Source organism: Tyto alba, unplaced genomic scaffold (genome assembly GCF_018691265.1).
Source record: "Tyto alba isolate M040663 unplaced genomic scaffold, T.alba_DEE_v4.0 Super-Scaffold_19, whole genome shotgun sequence".
NCBI lineage: Eukaryota > Metazoa > Chordata > Aves > Strigiformes > Tytonidae > Tyto > Tyto alba.
In genome coordinates, this window is record NW_024881281.1 from 4,068,916 (window position 1) to 4,084,020 (window position 15,105).

Consider the following 15,105-nt stretch of genomic DNA (forward strand, 5'->3'; position numbering starts at 1 on the left):
AATGCTTTTATGCTTATTTCAGCCTAATTTGAGAGTAAGGTATCTGAAGTTTTACCAAGTTCCTAATTTTTTTTCCTGAAAAATTGTGCCTGTCAAAGGAGAGAAATTTAAATCAGTACCTGAGGAAGGGAAAGGCTGATTTCTTAACTCATCAATGAACTGGTTGGTCTATTGAGTTTGTTGGGAAGAGGAACAGGTTATATAACAAAGAAGAAGGGGGAGGAAAGGACAGAGATAACTTGATTTTATGATGTCTGCTGCTCAGTGTGCCCTTTTACCTATAAGACTGCTATCACTTCACGAACAGTATTTGAGTATTTAATCATATTGATCCATTTTCAACATAGGACTTGATCCTTACTACCTCCAACAGTATTAGATATTTATTAGTGAAATCAGACTAAAACAATTAAAGATGCCTGTTAGTAGGAAAATAACTGCGGCTAAGACTGTGCTGCGTGTAATTTAAGAGCAACTGCAGCTTTGAGGAGAGTCACCCGGTCTGTTTCTAAAGCCCTGTGAGGTGTGGAAATCCATCCCTGCAGCTAGACTTTGTTCAGCGCTGCCCCAGCAGGCGCTTGCTCCTGAAATCCGTCGTCAGCACGGAGTAAGTGAGGGCAAAGCCTGAAACCCAAGAGGTTGCAAATTTGCAAATTTACAAATTCCCCTCGTTCGGGCCCGGGCCGCGTTGGAACCCCCGCGCGGCCTCCGGGCGGGTGGGCGGTGCTACCCCGCCCCCTAACGGCGCGGAGGGTGGGCCGGGCGGCATCGCGCATGCGCAGTACGGGGTGGCGGGGAGGCGTCCCCTCAGCGGCCGCAGGGCGGGTTCGCAGGGGGAGGAGCTGTCCCGCTCCCCGCGAACATGGCCGGGGCGCAGCCTCGCCCCGGTGGTTCTTAAACCCTCCGCGGGGCTTCGCTTTTTCCCCTGAGCAGTGGGGTTGGGAGAGAGGCTGGGGAGAGCTTTCCCACCGCCGGGGGAGCCGCGGCCATGGACGAGCAGAGCGTGGAGGTGAGCGGTTGGGCGACGGTTGGCGGCCGCGCTCCCTCAGGGAGGCGGGAAGGGCGGTGTGGGGGAAGCGCTGCTTCCCCGGGGACGCATCCCCCAGGCCGCGGGGGAAGAAGCCGCGGCGGCTGCACCTTGTCCTCCACAGGGGATGGTGAGCGGCGGGGCTGGGCCTCTGCCGAGGGAGGCTGGAGCAGGGCATCCTGACCTATTTACGGGTCAGGGGAGGGCTGGCGGGCGGCGCCGGGGCCGCCGAGCCATCGGCAGGTCCCCTCTCCCTTGTCTGAGGGAAAAGAGGCCAGCGGGCACTGAGCTATGGGCGACCCGAGAGGCGGAAAACAGATTGCAGCTCTGCGGTGGGCAGGGATGCGCATACCAGGGAGCTTGGCAAGTGTGTGCGCTGAGGAGCTGGGTGGGAGGTGGGGTGTAAAGAGGTGGCGTTTCTAGGTGACACGCAGTTATTTACATAGTCAGGGTTGGAAACTAAACGGGTGGACCATCGGAGATGCCTGTTCTGGGGGTGGATGGAGACCTGGTGCTGACCAAACCCATCTTGGCATGTGTGAAGGCACAGTGCTCAGTGGTGTCTAACCTGGGCAGCTTGCACGCATTGCTGCGGTCTATTAATAGCAGCCAAACTGGAGAATCATTTAAGAGACATTGTGTGATAACTTTCTGTAAATGCATGTATTGCATTTTAATGGTTTGCAACCATTAAAGAAGACAGTAACATATGGGAGATACTGTGGTATGTGTAAATTGAAGATATGCCTCAGTTTGGCGCTAATCTATAGTCGCAAGTCTGTGGGGAAAAAATGAGCCTATCTGATGAATCTTACAGTGTTTCATAGTTAAAGCCAGGACAGGTCTAACTCCTGTACAATATAGAATGTGAAAATCCTTTGTCAGTGAAAAATCTATCAATATGGAAGGCAAACATTGCTTGGCATTTCAAAATACCTTTCACATTTTGGGAATGGAGAGAGATGAGGTAGTTATATTCTAGAACAAATAGAATTCTCTTCAACTGGTTGTAGTAAAAAAATGTTAAATTACATATTTATTGTCCAAGACTTAATAAATGTATGAGAGAGTGTAGAAATCGTGGAGCTAGTGCTAATGGTAGACCTTAAAAGAATGTAAGTCATATGAAAGTCAAAAATGCCCCATCCAATTTAACTCCTCTCATTAGCATTCTATATAATACATACATGCACTTGCCATGGTTCTGAATTAGGTTAATGCCAGTACGTTGAAACTCGCGGGTTCAGAATCTGCAGGTACGGCACGGTTTCTTCTGGCAACTGTTCAATCCTGTGTGAACACAAGCAAGAATAATATCTTGGCTATAGAAAGGCCCACTTTGAAAAAGATAAGCCAAACAAAGAAACTATTCCTTGAAGAATAGTGTTATAAAATGGGTGCTAGGAGCTGGTGTAGTGTAGGAGAAAGTGGGGAGAGCCATGGTGTTTGACTGGGTATCTCGCTCTTAGATGTGCTCTCCGTGGCTGTTTGGTATGGGACTGTATTTATGAAACTTGGCACTCTGCCTGGAAGATAAATGGAACTCTGATATGTTGGAAGTATGTGGCTTAACAATAGCGATAATCTACCCTTTGCAGAGCATTGCTGAAGTATTCCGATGTTTTATTTGTATGGAGAAATTGCGTGATGCACGCCTGTGTCCTCATTGCTCCAAGCTGTGCTGTTTTAGTTGTATTCGGGTGAGTTTGCTTATTATAGTTTGTTCTTGTGAATGTATGAACTTAAAAACTACTGATCTTATGAACACATTCTTGCTTCTTTTTTGCCCCTTTTCCTGGAGTTCCAAGGATTCCTTTTTCCTGTTCCGTGCTCTTTAGTTTCCCTTTCAAAATCTTTTACGACACCCTGAGGAAAAACTAGGTAGGCTGTGCATTGTGTTCAGTTTTGATAATTATAGGGACTATCTGGAATAATTGCTTTTAAGAAACAGACATATAATGATCCCTTCTTTAGAATCTTTTGAGAGTTTGTGATGTCTGTATGGAAGACAAAAGTAGGGACAGGAATCAAATGCTGACTTTGTATCTCTCAGTATGGAGCACTGGAAGGTCATAATATCACCTCTTGTCATCTAGCAGATGTCTTTAAATGCTTACCAAACTAGAATGATACGATCAGATATTGGCTAAATCTTTCTTGAGGGAGTCTGGTATAGCAGGCTGAAGCAGCATCTGGAGTACCTCAGTTCATTTATGAAGGTCATGGTTACCAACGTATAACACTTCATTTTCAAGTCCACACGCTGTGATGTGTTAATGTAGTGGGAGAAGGTTCAGCTGAGGTTTTCAGACCTCTGGTAGTAGTTCCAGAAATTGGAACAATCATCATTTTGCTTTGAAAGCTCTGACAAGAACTACAGGTGAAGGATTCATTTTCCATATTAAGAATGTTAGATGACATATTGTTGCTGAGTGGTGAGAGATTATTCATGAGAATCTTTAAATGTAGTAGTGAGCTGACAAATATAAGCCCTTCAACTGCTGAGCTTTTTACACTTTCAAGTTGTAGTGGGCAGGTGAAATTTTTTCCTCAGCTGCTTGTCTTTGGAGCTTTCTGGAAAAGAAACATTCAAAGGGTCCTTGTGGATTTGGTCATTGAACTGCAGGTATCTAACTTGAATATAAATACTTTAAGAGAAGGGAATAAATTACCTTGAAGATTAATAATTTAGACTCTGAAAAATATGCTTGTTTTGTCTTTTGCTTTCTGTTATTGAAACATGCTCTTTAGTCTGTAACTATGGGAGTCTGCATCAGGTGTATGGTTTCTAATGGAGTATTTGATACCTCAAAATTCTCTGTATAATTTTAACTGAAGTGTCTTTGACATCCAAAAAAGTGGCTGCCTTGTTACTAAGGTATAAATAGCAGCTTCTTCTGTGACTTAAGTGGTTGAACAGTTAAATTACAAATCTGTAAAAATAAAAAATGAAAAAATATATAAAGACTATAATAAAAAGAAACAACTTATAATTAATGACAGAATGTACTTGCTCTCAGTTCTTTTCTTACAGTCTCTTGAAAAATGTTTTTCCTTTTTCCTTCACAGCGTTGGCTGACTGAACAAAGAGCTCAGTGCCCTCATTGTAGGTAAGGTATTATTAATATCAGAAATAGATTATTTGGAAGTGGGTGTACTGTTCTGTTATGATCAATCTTTTTTCAGTGCAGGTTGCACTAAAGTTTTAAGCTTGATTTTTTTTTTTTTTTTTTTTTTTTTTTTTTTTTTTTTATCCTGCCTGCTGTTACTATAAAAATTCACCCTGGTATAATAATTATTCTAAAATTTATTCTGGTTTTGTGATGAGCTAAGCAAGATCTTTATTATTCTCCTTTCACACTTCTGCATTCAGTGCATGTAGTTGGTGTGACAAGAGTAGTTAAACGTTATTCCTCTTAGAACTCTTAATATTGCAAGAGTTGGAGACCAGAAACTTCAGACTGAAATGCGTACTTTTTTTATACCTGTAATTTGTGAGACTTACCCTATGTGTTGCAGATTTGTCTTGAAAGGTAGCTACAATGTGGTGTGTGGTTGGTTGGTGGTTGTGGTTTGGTTTTGGCATTTTTTGGTTGTTGTTGCTTTTGTTTTTTTAATTCAGTGCCCTGCCCTGACACCCCTTAGCACTTCTAGTTCTTGATCATCTAGCGATTCTAGCTCTTGACAGACTGAAGATTGGAAGATAGCATATTTTTTCCCCTAAGGGAGATAAAAACAACTAATCAACCATTTTTGCAGAACTTTTTTAACATTCAGTTTTTAAAGTATTTGATCGATAGCTCTAAAATGCTTCTAAGGAAGTAAATATATCAGTGTTTTGCAAAGGGGATAATTGAAGCACTGCAACGGGGATATTTGAATAATGAGAGAAATTGAAGAAACACTAAGAAAATAAATTATTTGCCCAGGGTTATCCAGGAGCCTATTGAGAAATCTGGAAATGGTTCTTGGGTTCCCCATGTAGCTATTCTGTATGTCATTGTGGGGTGGTTCATTGTGTTTCTGTCTTTCCCCAGCCCCCAATTGAGCAAATTGACTTAAAACATTACTTTTTTTTTTTTTGTCTGAAATGACTAGTACGGTTTCTGCTTTTTTTGCCTGTGACCCTTCTGATAGCATAGAATTGATGAACTGAATTCTCTTCAATGCTTTTCTCTTAGCTCCTGGAGCTGAGTTCTTGCTCTTAACTCTAGCAATGCTTCTTGCAGAGCCCCGCTGCAGCTACGAGAGCTCGTAAACTGTCGTTGGGCAGAAGAGGTCACACAACAGCTTGATACACTTCAACTGTGCAATCTCACAAAGCATGAAGAAAATGAAAAAGACAAGTAAATGGAATATTCTTCCTATAAAGCATTTTGTAGTTTACCATATATGAGTAGGCTTTTAATTTCAGCTCATTATTAGAACCGGGTTACAAACTGATAACTTTTAAGTAAAAGCTGGGTTGTGCTTACTGTGTGACTGAAAGTCAGAGTTCATTTCTGACATGCTTAATGGAATGAGAAAAACTCTTCAGTGTCTTTGCCTCAAAAACTGCTCCTATTTATAGTTTAACTCAATATAGTTAAAATGAGAGATATGGGAAATGTGGAGGGTAGTAATACTTCTTAAGGCACTTAGTCCTTCTTAGTGACCATACATCTGAAATAAGTCTCCTGTCAATGGCTTGCTTATTTGCCAGTCCCATTAAGACTGTGGGTGCTGATTTGGTATCTCAGCATGTAAAAGCGGAGAAGCTGTTCTGAGAAGATGTCTTTTAGACCCTTGTGAAAATGTAATTAATAATCCTAGTTTGTAATCAAAGAAGATATATGAATTCCCACAGAAAGCACTACTATTGCTATATCTGTCACGTTACGGCCATTCATTCTCCTTCTTTGTCTTTAGAGCCTCCTGTATTTTCTGATATATTCTCTTCCTAGGAGCAACTGTCAGTACTTTTTTCAGGGGGCTTTACTCCTGGTTTTATCCCACTACCAGTGCTATTAGGTGTTCCAAGGTATATTCTGAAGATTTGGAGGAGAAAAGTGTGATAAGCATTGAAAAATAGACAGGGACGAATGTGTTCTATGCCTGCCTCCTCCTCAGGTTCCTGAATGCTAATGGAGGCGGAAGGGAGAGGCGTGTATTTTAGATCTAGCTTGGTGTGTGCTCAGCTTGTTGATTCATGCTGTTCCTGAAATCTTAAAAAAAGATCGGTTTGTCCAAAAAGCTTATGAGCCACTGCTCTATGGTTACCTCAGGTAGCGTACGATTAGGATTTTAATAATGTATTATTATTTTCATACAGTAAAAATACAAAAAAATTTTAATAAAGTATTAGCTTCTAGAATTCTGAGCTTGATTCATTGATGATATCCTTTATCTGCTGGGTAGAAATCCAATTTTAGCAGTGTACTTTCTCTCTATCTCTGTGAAGTACTTCCTGAGAGAATACCGAGAGCAGCATTTTACTGAATATAAGTAGTAGTCTTGCAAAACTATGCTGATGTATTGTGCTTTACTCTCAGTATTGGGTGGTAAAACAAGTGAAAATGTTAAACTGAGTTTTCAGAAAATTCATAGCTATTTTCTGTTGTTGATATGTGTATTTTTTGATTAAGGTGTGAAAATCATCATGAAAAGCTTAGTGTTTTCTGCTGGACCTGTAAGAAGTGTATCTGCCACCAGTGTGCACTTTGGGGAGGAATGGTAAGAAGAGGCTTGCTTGTATGCTACAGTAAGAGGCTGCAGGCCTGATGTTCGACAGCAGTTTGAAGAAGCAGAAGTGCTATGAAACTGTTAAGGCTGTTGTATTGCCATGGAAACACTGTAGTTGCATGTGTATTTATAATTTAATGTGAACATTGGTTGTGAAAGGCAATACCTTCTGTTTAGAGAAGCAAATTGAATTTTTGCCAAAAAGAGGTCAGAATTACCTTTCTTGTTATAAATTTCATGATGTCTTGAACAAACTTGAGAGGGTGGTGAGAATTTTATGGGAAAGGAAAAAGTCTTTCTCACAAAATATAGATAATATTTATGTTATTTAAATGTCCTTGCCTGTAATCCTGACTATCTTCAAAGCTGTATTAGTAGCGCAATTCACCACACTGTTTATTATCCTTTCAGTTGAGTATTTCAAGGAGAGACTGCTGTCGTTGCTTGGACTATAAGTGGCTAACAGTGTGCTGCCTTTGTTTGGGAAGGGTGTTTTTAATAATAATAAAATAACCTATCGTTAGTTGATTTTTTTAGAGAACTGCACAGTGAATGAAGCAGTATATTCTTTTGGAGGACTGTTGAGCCTCTAAATAACTCTTGACAGGAAGCTTTGATGGTGTGAAAGCCAAATTCATGACTTCTTATGAAGGGAAGTGAAAGACAGACTTCCTACGTACAATCTGCTTTGGAACTTTTCCAAAATGAGTGATACAGTAGGAGGCTTTCTTCCCCTCTCAGTACTTTGAGTGGAATAAAGTTAAAATGAGATGCTCTATTATTCTCTACCGCCTTCCCCCTCTCTTTCTTTCTTTGATAGCACGGAGGGCACACTTTTAAGCCACTGGCAGAAATCTATGAGCAACATGTCACGAAAGTAAATGAAGAAGTGGCAAAGCTTAGGAGAAGACTCATGGAACTGATCAGTTTGGTGCAAGAAGTGGTAAGAAATTGATCTGAGATAATGTTAAGTTTTCCTGTAGTGCATCATTGCCAAAGGATAACTGTAAAGTGGGAAATGGAATTAGCACTTAATTTCATCTGCTCATGATGTTTTCAGTACCTGTTCAGGCGCTGTTGCTTCTGTGAAGGTAATCAGATTATCCTGTAGAGAGATGTTTTTACTTTTTAGTTATCTTTTTATACAACGCGGGACTATCAACATATTCTCAGTACTGTTTTTGTAGCTGCCAGACAAAGAGATGTGTTAGCTCACAAGGAATTTTTCTTTTGGTGTATGCTATTTAAAAGCTAGAGTTGTGCAGTTCTTTGGAAGATACATTTTTGTCAACACTTACGAAAGTGCAGTCTGTCATGCTAAACAAGTATAAGAGTGCTTTATTTTAATAGAGCTTATTTTCCTTTCTTTTGGAGAGTAAACTCTGAGTATATTTGAGCCTACAGCATGGGCTGTAAAGCAGCTCACCAGTTAGAGATTTGAAGTTTGTGTACTGCCTTTTTCTTTCCCCATAGGGGTAAATGTGTTGGACATCCAAATATTGACATGTTCAGCTTTGGCAGTTCCCATGAGAATTCCAACAATTCAGTACAGTTTCTTGTGTTCTAGGAAGGATTATTTTTGTGTTCTGGTGAATGCTGTTACATTTATTGTGTAGTCTTTGTGTAAATAAAATAAGTTTTGATTTTTTTTTTTTTTTTTTTTTTTTTTTTTTAAGAAGCTTCCACATGGTTTTTGTCTATGCTATTATTCAGGTAGTTTGCCACATGCAGTGGTAGGTTAGCTCTGCTTCAGCTCAAATGTGACTTATATCACCAAGTGGGCCACTCATGAGTATTTGTAAAATGTTGAGAGGATTGTGGCCTTCACCTTCCAGGGTGAAGGGTGCAATTTTTATCAAATTGTTCTTGTTGCCAAGAAAGTAATTTTTCTGTGCTGCTAAAGTTTCAGAAGATAAACTGGCAAGTTTTTTTACCAATTTTGATACTAAAGAATCCCCATATGACATTTCTATGTAATGACAAATCGTTGCTCAACTTTACTGTTAACCTTTGGTCACCCACCAGAGGGCACGCTTATGTACTCAGTAAGAGTCAAAGGATATTTACAACTTACAGGAATAGCCTGTAATACAGCTCATCTAAAATCACATTTATGTTTTCTTAATCTAAACATGCAAGCTTCAGTAAGACCAGAATTTTTTTTTTTTCCTTGTAGAAGAATAGTGCTGGAGGGGACTCTAGGGAGGCCTAGGCACTTCTGGGATCTGAGAGTGGAGTCAATATGTAAATGAATTAAATGTGCAAATGTCTAAAGGCTTTGTTTTTGTGACTGCTTTTTCCCGAACCCTGTTTTAGGAGAGGAATGTGGAGGCAGTGCGCAGTGCGAAGGATGAACGAGTTCGGGAAATCAGGAATGCAGTGGAGATGATGATTGCCCGGTTAGACACTCAGCTGAAGAATAAGCTTATAACATTGATGGGTAGGTATTGGCTTGGTCTCTTGTGAGTAGGAACAATATATTCACAGTGTGTAAATATTGATAATCTTTCTTGTCCTGGGAGTATGACTCCTTACACACTTTATGGTGTTAAGCAAGTTAACTGCTGACAGAAAACATCTACCTACAGCAAAGCTTTTAGTTAATTATGTAGTTACAGTGAAAAGTTGTTAGACATAACCTGGTGATGTTCTGTTAGAAGCTCCTATATAACAACTTGGAAAACATTTCCATCTGATTGGAATATATTTAGTACCTTTCACCTAAAGTGTTTTTATACCATCATTTGTGTTAGCCAAGAAGTTCATCTTTGTAATCTATACATGTTTTAATGTAATTTTAAAAAATTAGAAATATACATCAGATGTTTGGTGAGCAACAGTTCAGATCCATACATGCAGGCAGCTTTGTCTGCAAAGGAAGAACATGGCATCTGCAATCAGAGCTGCCACTTTGGTTCCTTTGCTTCCTGGGGACTGGTCACTTTAACTCTCCTTTGGTATGAGTAGAGTGAGAAGACAGGTGGAGCACTTACAGATATCGAAGCCTGTAGAAGTAGCACTACTAAAAATTAGGTGGTATTTTCAATGAGAAGGACACAATATTCCTCGGCTGGCTGTAACTCTGTGCATCCTTTGTTCAGCTAATTTTGCATCTGTGCCTTGGTTATTCCATGTGCACTTTCATCTGTAGTGCATTGATAGGAGCACATACTAAAGGTGACATATTGGGATATCAATTTCTTTAGATATTTTTGAAATACTATACTTGTGACCTTAGTTTTGCAGTGTATGCAACCAGTAGATCAAAGCACACGGACAAACAGATCCTTGACCTTGTATCTACATACTTGTCTTGGAAATAAAAGTAAGACAGCAAAATAGCTGTGTTGAAAATGTATTTCTCATGCTTGAAATCTTGACACACAGACATACACACCCCTCCCCACCACCCACCCAAAGAAAATGTGAAATGTTCATTCTTGGCAAATGTCCTTAGCTTTGATAATGCTTGTGTTTAGTCTCTTAGTTCATTTCCATTAAAAATAACATAATAAATGCGTACTGGCTATGTTTCAAGTTACTCTTCAAATTCATGTCAGTACTTTAGAATGTTTGCTTTAAGTTAAATCCAGGACTCATACATTCATACATACTTTGTGCCTATATTGAATACAGTAATCAGTCACAATATTTGTTTTAGTGTATACTGATTAAAGATCAGCCTTAAAGCTGTGGTAGAACATCTTAATTATTTGTATGTGCAGGTTAACATTTTGTACATGTAACACCTTTTATCTAACAGCTGCCAAACACTCTTCAGGTCTGTAATGTGTGATGGAGACAAATCCCCATGGTAGATAACAGACAAATGTGACAGTTTTTTGTTCGTTCTTGTCATGGTGCCAGTTGAAATGCACAAACACATTGAAACATTGTTTGTTCTTTTTTATAAAGAAAACAAACATCAGAGTGAAGAGAAATGGTGGCTTTTAGGAGAAAAGTGTCAGCTAATAAGAGAGATGATTTTCTGGATGAGAGTGAATTCAGGGTAGTCATACCTGCTTTTTTTGTCTGAAAAAGCATCCCAAAACAATAAATTTGCCATTTCTGGGACACAGAATGTTTCATTACTGTCTTAACCTCAAGTGAATTCTTCACTACAGCTCTAATTAAAAATGTAAGCTTGCTTTTAAAATGTTTTCTCAATCAACCTTGGTATATTTAGAAATCCTTTACTTTAGTAAGTTCTGGGGCAAAAAAAAAAAAAGGCAAAAGCTCAGTTTCTTAAAATCCAGGGAGTGTATCTTTTTTTCCTTTAAACATGCCTTCTTTTCTTTAAACAGGTCAAAAGACATCGCTTACTCAAGAAACTGAACTTCTGGAATCCCTGCTACAAGAAGTAGAACATCAGGTGATTATGAAAAGAGCTGAAATGTTGTGCTGCAGAGATCCCTCCTCAGTTGGCCTTTCTTATTATTTTATTTATTTTTAAACTAATAAGTGATGGATATTTCTTGGGGGTATCTCTTCATTTGTGTCCCTTAGGTTGTATCACCGTATTGTGATGTATTGAGCAAATTATCCCAATATCTAATTAAGCTTAAGCACCCTTTCCAGATTGATTTCGTATGTTATTGTTGCCTAAACACAGTAATAGATGTGATTTGGTATTGATCAGACATCTTTTATATAAATTAATTTAACCTAAGTGAAGTACGTAGTAGTTGCTGTACCTTTCACTGTAGAATTTCAGTCTTAAATATTCAGGACTTCTCAAATGGGTTGCGCAGGCTTTGGAGTGAGGCAGAATTGGAATACCTATTTTAATTTCCTAACTGAAATTTTAGAACACATGACCACTGGCTGCCATAGGCAAATTCTTAGTCTTAAGAGCTTACAGTTTCAAGGGAAATAAAACCCAGACAAATGAAGAAAAACAAAAACAGCAGCAGCAAAAAAGCAAACCTTCAATCTGAAGCTGTGGTAGACATGCAATTTATTTTGTTTAAAAGTGGTCAAAATCTGTGGTTTCTACTAATGACATAAGGATTTTTTTTTTCCTTCTTTTTTTTTTTCCCATGTAGTTACGATCATGCAGTAAGAGTGAGTTGATATCCAAAAGTTCAGAGATCCTGATGATGTTCCAGCAGGTTCATCGGAAGCCTATGGCCTCGTTTGTCACTACTCCTGTCCCCCCAGACTTTACAAGGTAAGCACTGCATTTCCTTTCTGTTGTAGTTTGAACTCAAAAGCCATCTTAGAAAGGTTGGGTTTGCTTGTTAAAAAAATGTTTAAAGTAACTTAGAGGAGAGTATCTCTTTCCCATTTTACTGTGCCACTGTATGGAGGAGGTGGTTCCAGTGAGTCTGGGAGATAGATGTGTTCTCACGTGTGTCAGCCTTCTGTAAAACTAGGGCAGGGCCGTTCCACTGTATTTTAACGTGTGGGTTTGGAAGAGTGGGTGGTAGGTTGCTGGAGAGCTTGCCTGATAGACACATGTAGTGAAGGGGAGTCACACTTCTCAGCTATACAGTAATGGCAGTGGTAATCTGTGGGGTAACGTGATTCGGTCCGTTTCCATGTTAAACTTGATATTTCTGACTGGATTCAGTCCAGGCTTATACACTGTAAATGATAAACTGCTTAACTTACTCCTTTTAGTAACCTGTGCCGCAAGCAGGCTTTTCTGTTCCAGCAGGGCTTATTTTACGCCTCTAGTCCCCGCTGGGGAGCCAGGATAGTGGGTTCCAGCTGACAATTTTTTTTCTCTCTTAGTTTACTCATTTGTCCTTTTTCTCTTCTTATTGGGTCATTTGGTATATAATTGCAAGGCTCTCATGAGACGCCTCTGCAGGTCACCTTAATTCGGAATACATAGCCAAAATCACTCCATAGCACAGTTCTTCATAAAGAGAATGCTGCTAGCGCTGGGTTCTGAGGAAGACAGAGTTTAGGCTAGCTGGCTGAAAAGTGTCTCTCAAAAAATCTGGTAGTAGTAGAAGTCTTAAAAGAATTCCTCCGATAGTTTTCTGTTCTCTAGCAAAAATTGGTTTGGCTTGCTTTTAAATGCAATATCAAAACTATTTTCCTGACATGTTTTCCAAAAAGAATAATTAAATAGCCTCTCTGAGGAGAGTTTAAATCTGAATGCTCATTTTCCAATGGCAGTAAAGTATCCCCTGCTCGGAAACACAAACCATTTAAGCTTTGTGCTTTCAGCCATGCAATAGCTTCATCTTTTCTAGAACTACCAAGGAGTCTTAAGTTAAACATTCCCCATATTAAAAGATTATTAGCCATCACAGGTAAATGGGAAAATCCTCTTAAATACTTTCGGTTGCTCTTCCCTTCATAACATGAAGTATTTGTTTTACTGTGTGATACCACATGGAGAGGTTCTGGGGAGAAGGCTTATAAATGGAATTTTCAGAAGTACCGAAATAACCCAGTCTAGTCCTAGTGAATTTCAGATTTCAGTGTCTCTGACCTAAATCATCTTAAATGCTTCTGAAGATTCCAAAAATTGGGATTTTTAATGTCATGTTCAACTCTATTTCCCCCCCACCCAGTGAATTGGTTCCAGCCTATGATTCAACTACATTTGTCTTGGAAAACTTCAGGTAAGAATGTATTTTATGTTACTGTGAAGATTGGGAAGCTTTTTCTGTTTCTTCTGTACATCAGTAGCATTCCTTACAATACAGAATAGACTCTAGAAAAAACTGTTAGATATGAACTATAGGAACTTGATAAAAAAAAATCTCACCAAGTGAACAATTAACCCTAGTTAAACTGTTAACTAAAAAGGTTTTCCATGATAAAGGCAAACTACTTACTTTTCTTGATTTAAAAAAAGGTGGGATAATTTTGCAAGGAATACATATATTTGTATGGACACTTAAGATTTTGCGTAGGCCTCGTGCTGCTGTGTGCTCTGTGCAGCAAGAAAGATGATTCTCTTCTAGAGTGCAAATGTATATGCAGGTTACTGTTCCATGCAGTTTTTTGCTTTGTTCCATTAGCAAATGCTTTTTTCTCCTTTCTCAATAGTACGTTGCGTCAGCGAGCAGATCCTGTTTACAGTCCACCTCTTCAAGTGTCAGGACTTTGCTGGAGATTAAAAGTTTATCCAGTGAGTTATATTTTCAACTAGAGTTGCTATCCCATCCAAAACACTTAACTAGCATTCATATGCTTCTCTTGTAAGGAAACATCATTTATTAGTCTCTTCTCACGCTGTATGTAAAAAGCTCTATGAAAAGAACATAATAAGGTTGTAGCGTTGGTCACCAACCACTCGCGTATTCCCTCTCTGCCTTCAGATATCCAGCGTGAACATTCTCAGTATAGTTAATCTGGTTAATTTAAAAGCAATTAAAATTGGGTCTTACCAATATGCCATAGGAACTTTAATAGCTGTTTTTACCTATTTTTTGCAGAACTGAGGTATAGAATAACTTCCCCTATTTATGTTTGTAAATGATACTTGTTTGGGAAATTGGAAGGAGGACAAGGTGTTAGTTGAAGGAAAATCTGTCTTACTGTGCATCCAGTTCTTAAGTTGTGATGTTAAAATGTGTGTATTGCACTCATGTCCTGCTAGTGGGCTTAATATTCGCATTTCTGAAGCAGTGTCTTTGTTAATGTTGGAATATTGACCTACAAGGTCTGATCTCTTTACAGTTCCCTTGTCTGGTCAGTGCTTCCAGGAAGCTCTGGCTGCTACCACAGTTATGTTTGGAGAAATATGTGTTTAGTGGTGGAGTAAAAATTCTGTTTGTTAGTGATTTACCTGACGTCTTCAGAGAAATGGATTAATCTGTTAAGCCCACGTATGCACAGAATTGTATTCTTGCAATGCAGAGGTGGACCCCTGTGTAAATTTTCAGAGTATTGTAAATTCAGGACTGACGACATAAGGTGTGCTGTCAGAAGGCATTAAAATTTATTTTTTAAATGGTAAGTTGGAATGTTTCTTCAACCTAGAGGATTCAAGTTGAGCCATTCTTCATCCTTGATTAAGGTGAGTGTGATGGAGGTTTTGTCATTTTTTTCTTGATATCTGGTGATTCTAATATTGTTTCTCAGTTAACTGACCTAACTTTTTCATGTTGCATGTTTTTTTTCTGAAGAAATTGCTGCTCTTTCAAAAATTAAGTAGTTTTGAAATGCAGCTGTATGTACAATAGATCAGAACTAATGTTTTAACCTGAGCTGTTTTCACATTGAGAAGTTGAGAATTGGACTGTAATAAACTAAGTAGATTTTGAGCTTTTTTTACTGGTTTTTCTATATGTTAAATGTTTTTCCCATACATTGTTTGTCTATTCAGTCTTCCACTTAATTGAACTCCAAAAATGTTAGCAGTATTAAAATGTAATTAAAGCTCTGTTTTG

The 15,105-nt window shown here is 39.0% G+C and overlaps 1 protein-coding gene across 3 annotated transcripts in view; it reads left to right on the forward strand.

Moving 5' to 3' along the window:
- The first annotated feature begins 796 nt into the window (after positions 1-796).
- TRIM37 (tripartite motif containing 37) overlaps positions 797-15,105 on the forward strand; it is a 29,235-nt gene continuing 14,926 nt past the window's right edge. For all 3 annotated transcript variants that reach the window (XM_033004709.2, XM_033004710.2, XM_033004711.2), the window contains exons 1-11: positions 797-1,009; positions 2,626-2,727; positions 4,097-4,137; positions 5,257-5,373; positions 6,652-6,739; positions 7,569-7,691; positions 9,065-9,188; positions 11,053-11,120; positions 11,794-11,918; positions 13,279-13,329; positions 13,760-13,841. In XM_033004709.2, the coding sequence (XP_032860600.1) occupies positions 989-1,009; positions 2,626-2,727; positions 4,097-4,137; positions 5,257-5,373; positions 6,652-6,739; positions 7,569-7,691; positions 9,065-9,188; positions 11,053-11,120; positions 11,794-11,918; positions 13,279-13,329; positions 13,760-13,841 (942 nt within the window). In that variant the 5' untranslated portion in view covers positions 797-988. The remainder of the gene's footprint in view (positions 1,010-2,625; positions 2,728-4,096; positions 4,138-5,256; positions 5,374-6,651; positions 6,740-7,568; positions 7,692-9,064; positions 9,189-11,052; positions 11,121-11,793; positions 11,919-13,278; positions 13,330-13,759; positions 13,842-15,105) is intronic.